General features: G+C 43.8%; 1 protein-coding gene across 2 annotated transcripts in view; it reads right to left on the bottom strand.

The window, feature by feature from the left end:
• Positions 1 to 829: 829 nt before the first annotated feature.
• Positions 830 to 6,312, bottom strand: part of npas2.L (neuronal PAS domain protein 2 L homeolog) — a 45,264-nt gene continuing 39,781 nt past the window's right edge. For both annotated transcript variants that reach the window (XM_018247059.2, XM_041582359.1), the window contains one exon: positions 830 to 1,526. In XM_018247059.2, the coding sequence (XP_018102548.1) occupies positions 1,377 to 1,526 (150 nt within the window). In that variant the 3' untranslated portion in view covers positions 830 to 1,376. The remainder of the gene's footprint in view (positions 1,527 to 6,312) is intronic.

The following is a 6,312-nucleotide window of genomic DNA, read 5'->3' as shown; positions in this document are numbered from 1 at the left end:
CCCCAGTAGGACTGGGGTGAACTATAAGTATTTCTCTCCCCTTATTATTTGCTTATTGTCTTTTTGATTAACAATGGTACAGTTATTGGCATTGCATGCCATATTTCTCATGTTTGCTTTCTGGTAAAGTACAATTCATTTTATAATGGGTTTTCAGAGGGCCTGGCGGGTATGGAGTGGGGTAGATTGGGGAGGGGTGGCAGATTTTATTTTTAATCTGTTCATGTTTACTATACAGGCAGTCTCCGGGTTATGTATGAGATAGGGTCTGTCGGTTTGTTCTTAAAGGGGTGGTTCACCTTTAAGGTAAATTTATTATGTTATAAAACGGCCAATTCTAAGCAACTTTTCAATTGGTTTTCATTGGGTTTTTTTTAAAGCTTTATGGTTATTTGCCTTTTTCTTCTGATTCTTTGCAGCTTTCAAATGGGCGTCGCTGACTCCCTTCTAAAAAACAAATGCTCTGTAAGGCTACAAATGTATTGTTATTGTTACTTTTTATTACTGAGCCTTCTATTCAGGCCTCTCCTATTCATATTCCAGTCTCTTATGTAAATCAATGCATGGTTGCTAGAGTAATTTGGACCCTAGTTACCAGATTGGTTAATATGTTAATTGAAGAGCTGCTGAATAAAAAGCTAAATAACTCAAAAACCTTCAATAATAAGAATGAAAACAAATTGCAAATTGTCTCAGAATTTCCCCTCTCTACATCATACTAAAAGTTATCTCAAAGGTGAGCAACCCCCTTTAAGTTAAATTTGTATGTAAGTTGAAACATATACATTTACTTATTAAATGCAACTTAGACAGATGTCTGTCTTAACATTGTATTTATTTTTAACTTTCTGTGCTCCACAGTAGACAACACATGCCAGAGAGGATTGGGGCAGGTTTATTAAATCTAAATGCTAATAAAAGCCGAGCAAACTATAGTATGATACTGTAACAGCCCCCGTCTGTACATGTGAGTTGTATGTAAGTCAGGTGTATGTAACTCAAGAACGAACAAACATAAAGGCATTCTTTCTTCCCACAATTATTAAATATACATATTCTGCCTATAATACTTCTAAATTCACCTTTTTTCCATTAAATAAAGATTGAAAAGTGAACTGACATAAAGTGAAAAGTGCTGCGATTCGTTGTAATTTTTTGAAAGCAGAATTATGGCTTCAAAGTTTGTATAGTTAATATAAATTCACAAACTGTAATTACAGACAACATAAAATTCTTTGTCTGAAGCACGATCCTGCCTGCATCTGTACCAGCACATTTCCCATGTATTTTGTTAAAACGCCAGTAAGGCAATCCAGATTCTGGTAGATATGCACTGAACTAGTACCTGTAAAAAAACAAAACTGATAGCAAGCATGCTAAAGTATACGTGATTTCTTCGATAGGCTGTTAGTCCTGCTTGGTGTTAGCTGCTGCTGCTTCTGGTGAAATCCTATTGAGCCTTGCTGCTGAGCATTAGCACTCAATATCAACAATTCTGGCTCTGCATTTTGCAAGGAACTTGGGCTCTAATGGATACAACAAACAGAAGAGAGTAATAAGAATATAGAAGTTTTTCGCAAGGCAAAGTTAACTTGTTGCATGAATAAAATACAGATACAGGATCTGTTATATAAACAAATAATTCAAAGAAATAATTCCCTTTCTCTGTAATAATAAAACAGTACCTTGTCCTTGATCCCAGCGAAGATCAGATTAATTTTTAGTCAGAATAATCCCATTGGGTTTATTTAGGGACAGATTTATCAAGGGTCGAAGTGAATTCGAGGGAATTTTAGAAGTAAAAAAATTTGAAATTCGAAGTAATTTTTTGGATACCATCGAATAGGCTACTACTACTTCGACTTCGAATACGTTTCGAAGTAAAATCGTTCGAATATTCGACCATTCGATAATCGAAGTACTGTCTCTTTAAAAAAACTTCGACTTCAATACTTAGCCAAATTAAACCTGCCGAAGTGCTATGTTAGTCTATGGGGACCGTCTACATCCATTTTCTAAGTCTTTACTAGGGATGTAGCGAACGTCGGAAAAAAAGTTCGCGAACATATTCGCGAACTTGCGCAAAAACGCGAGCGGTTCGCGAACGGTTCGCGAACCCCATAGACTTCAATGGGAAGGCGAACTTTAACATCTAGAAAAGACATTTCTGGCCAGAAAAATGATTTTAAAGTTGTTTAAAGGGTGCAACGACCTGGACAGTGGCATGCCAGAGGGGGATCAAGGGCAAAAATGTATCTGAAAAATCTGCCTGTGTGTGCTTGGAAGAGATAGTGTAGGGGGAGAGCTGTTAGTGATTTCAGGGACAGATGATAGTAAGTTTGCTGGCTAGTAATCTGCTTGATACTGCTCTGTATTGGAGGGACAGAAGTCTGCAGGGATTTGAGGGACATTTTAGCTTAGGTAGCTTTGCTGGCTAGTAATCTACTGTTCTCTTTAAACAACTGCCATACGTTGACCTTGTAGGCATTGTTTGCCCAGTTTTTTTGGACGCAGCCACTGAAGCACAGTTGCCAGAAAAAATATGCCATATAAATGCTGAAAATAGTCATTTTTCGCCATACGTTGACCTTGTAGACATTGTTTGCCCAGTTTTTTTGGACGCAGCCACTGAAGCACAGTTGCCAGAAAAATTATGCCATATAAATGCTGAAAATATAAATTTTTTTGGTTGCAGCCACTGAAGCACAGAGGCCAGAAAAATTATGCCATATAAATGCAGAAAATATGCATTTTTTTGGTCGCAGCCACTGAAGCACAGTTGACAGAAAAATTATGCCATATAAATGCTGAAAATATAAACTTTTTTGGTTGCAGCCACTGAAGCACAGAGGCCAGAAAAATTATGCCATATAAATGCAGAAAACATGCATTTTTTTGGTCGCAGCCACTGAAGCACAGTTGACAGAAAAATTATGCCATATAAATGCTGAAAATATAAATTTTTTTGGTTGCAGCCACTGAAGCACAGAGGCCAGAAAAATTATGCCATATAAATGCAGAAAATATGCATTTTTTTGGTCGCAGCCACTGAAGCACAGTTGCCAGAAAAAATATGCCATATAAATGCTGAAAATAGTCATTTTTTGCCATATACGTTGAGTCAACGTATGGCAAAAAATGACTATTTTCAGCATTTATATGGCATATTTTTTCTGGCCTCTGTGCTTCAGTGGCTGCGGCCAAAAAAACTGGGCAAACAATGCCTACAAGGTCAACGTCGTTGACCTTGTAGGCATTGTTTGCCCAGTTTTTTTGGCCGCAGCCACTGAAGCACAGAGGCCAGAAAAAATATGCCATATAAATGCTGAAAATAGTCATTTTTTTGGTCGCAGCCACTGAAGCACAGTTGCCAGAAAAATTATGCCATATAAATGCTGAAAACATAAATTTTTTTGGTTGCAGCCACTGAAGCACAGAGGCCAGAAAAATTATGCCATATAAATGCAGAAAATATGCATTTTTTTGGTTGCAGCCACTGAAGCACAGAGGCCAGAAAAATTATGCCATATAAATGCAGAAAATATGCATTTTTTTGGATGCAGCCACTGAAGCACAGTTGCCAGAAAAAATATGCCATATAAATGCTGAAAATAGTCATTTTTGCCATACGTTGACCTTGTAGACATTGTTTGCCCAGTTTTTTTGGTTGCAGCCACTGAAGCACAGAGGCCAGAAAAAATTAAACCAGTAGGGTTTGCACCCTAGTTTGTAACGGTGGCGGAGGGAGGAGGAGGACGCTAAAGGACAGCTGTGTGTGGAGTCATGAGGCTTGAAGAGAAGGACAGCTGCATAGAAGTCAGAACAAGTCTTCCGGCGTGCAGTAACCCTCCGAGATCCACCCCTCATTCATTTTAATAAAGGTCAGGTAATCGACACTTTTGTGACCTAGGCGAGTTCTCTTCTCAGTTACAATCCCTCCTGCTGCACTGAAGGTCCTTTCTGAGAGCACACTTGAGGCTGGGCAAGACAAGAGGTTCATGGCAAATTGTGACAGCTCTGGCCACAGATCAAGCCTGCGCACCCAGTAGTCCAGGGGTTCATCGCTCCTCAGAGTGTCGATATCTGCAGTTAATGCCAGGTAGTCCGCTACCTGCCGGTCGAGGCGTTCTTTGAGGGTGGATCCAGAAGGGTTGTGGCGCTGCCTTGGACAGAAAAACATTTGCATGTCTGACGTTACAGACTGGCCAAAGGGCTTTGTCCTTGCAGGTGTGCTCGTGGCAGGATTACTGGCACCTCTGCCCCTGGAATGTTGATGAGTTCCTGAAGTGACATCACCCTTAAAAGCATTGTACAACATGTTTTGCAGGCTGGTTTGTAAATGCCGCATCTTTTCGGACTTGTGGTATGTTGGTAACATTTCTGACACTTTATGCTTGTACCGAGGGTCTAGTAGCGTTGCGACCCAGTACAGGTCCTTCTCCTTAAGCCTCTTGATACGGGGGTCCTTCAACAGGCATGACAGCATGAAAGACCCCATTCTCACAAGGTTGGATGCAGAGCTATCCATCTCCGCTTCCTCATTATCAAGGACTGCATCATCCACGGTCTCCTCCCCCCAGCCACGTACAAGACCAGGGGTCCCCAAAAGGTCACCACTAGCCCCCTGGGAAGCCTGCTCCTGTTGGTCCTCCTCCTCCTCCTCCTCCACAAAGCCACCTTCCTCCTCTGACTCCACTTCTGGCACCTCTCCCTGCGTTGCAGCAGGTGCCTGGGTTCGTTCTGGTGATTCCGACCAGAAATCGTGCGCTTCCAGCTCCTCGTCACGCTGGTCTACAGCCTCATCTGTCACTCGTCGCACGGCACGCTCCAGGAAGAAAGCGAAGGGTATTAGGTCGCTGATGGTGCCTTCGGTGCGACTGACCATATTTGTCACCTCTTCAAAAGGTCGCATGAGCCTGCAGGCATCGCGCATAAGCACCCAGTAACGGGGGAAAAAAATCCCCAGCTGTGCAGATCCAGTCCTACCACCCAGTTCAAAAAGGTACTCGTTGACGGCCCTTTGTTGTTGCAGCAGACGTTCCAACATAAGGAGCGTTGAATTCCAGCGAGTCTGGCTGTCAGAAATCAAACGCCTGACTGGCATGTTGTAGCGCTGCTGAATGTCAGCAAGGCGTGCCATGGCTGTGTAGGAACGTCTGAAATGGGCCGACACCTTTCTGGACTGGGTGAGAACGTCCTGGAATCCTGGGTACTTGGAGACAAAACGTTGGACTATTAAATTTAACACATGTGCCATGCAGGGCACATGTGTTAAATTGCCTAGTCTCAACGCTGCCAACAGATTGCTTCCATTGTCACACACCACTTTTCCGATCTGCAGTTGGTGTGGGGTCAGCCACCGATCGGCCTGTGACTGCAGAGATGACAGGAGTACAGATCCGGTATGGTTTTTGCTTTCCAGGCACGTCATCCCCAAGACAGCGTGACAACGGCGTACCTGGCACGTCGAATAGCCTAGGGGGAGCTGGGGGTGCACAGGTGTGGAGGAGGAGAAGGAGGACCCAGCAGCAGAGTAAGAAGAAGAAGAAGACGAGGTAGAGAGCGATGGAGGAGTAGAGGTGGTGGCAGAACCGCGTGCAATCCGTGGCGGTGACACCAACTCCACTGTTGTTGTTGAGCTACCCATTCCCTGCTTCCCAGCCATTACCAAGTTCACCCAGTGGGCAGTGTAGGTGACATACCTGCCCTGACCATGCTTGGAGGACCATGCGTCAGTAGTCATATGGACCTTTGGCCCAACACTAAGTGACAGAGATGCGGTAACTTGGCTCTGCACATGTTGGTACAGGTGTGGTATTCCCTTTTTAGAAAAAAAATTGCGGCTGGGTACCTTCCACTGCGGTGTCCCAATTGCTACAAATTTGCGGAAGGCCTCAGAGTCCACCAGCTGGTATGGTAAAAGCTGGCGGGCTAAGAGTGCAGACAAGCCAGCTGTCAGACGCCGGGCAAGGGGGTGACAGTCAGACATTGGCTTCTTACGCTCAAACATGGCCTTCACAGAAACTTGGCTGGTGGCAGATGACTGGGAATGGGAACAGGTGGTCAAGGTGGAAGGCGGAGTGGAGGGTGGTTCAGACGGGTCAAGGAGAGCAGAGGTAGAGCAGTAAGATGCTGGACCAGAAGGAGTGTGGCTTTTAGTTTGCCTGTTGCCTTTGAGGTGTTGCTCCCAAAGTGCTTTGTGCTTGCCGCTCATGTGCCTTCGCATAGAAGTTGTACCTATGTGGCTGTTGGGCTTACCAAGGCTCGGTTTCTGACTGCACTCATTGCAAATTACAATGCTTTTGTCAGAGG

The sequence above is a fragment of the Xenopus laevis genome, chromosome 2L (assembly GCF_017654675.1).
Source record: "Xenopus laevis strain J_2021 chromosome 2L, Xenopus_laevis_v10.1, whole genome shotgun sequence".
NCBI lineage: Eukaryota > Metazoa > Chordata > Amphibia > Anura > Pipidae > Xenopus > Xenopus laevis.
This window is presented reverse-complemented; position numbering and strand designations above follow the sequence as displayed.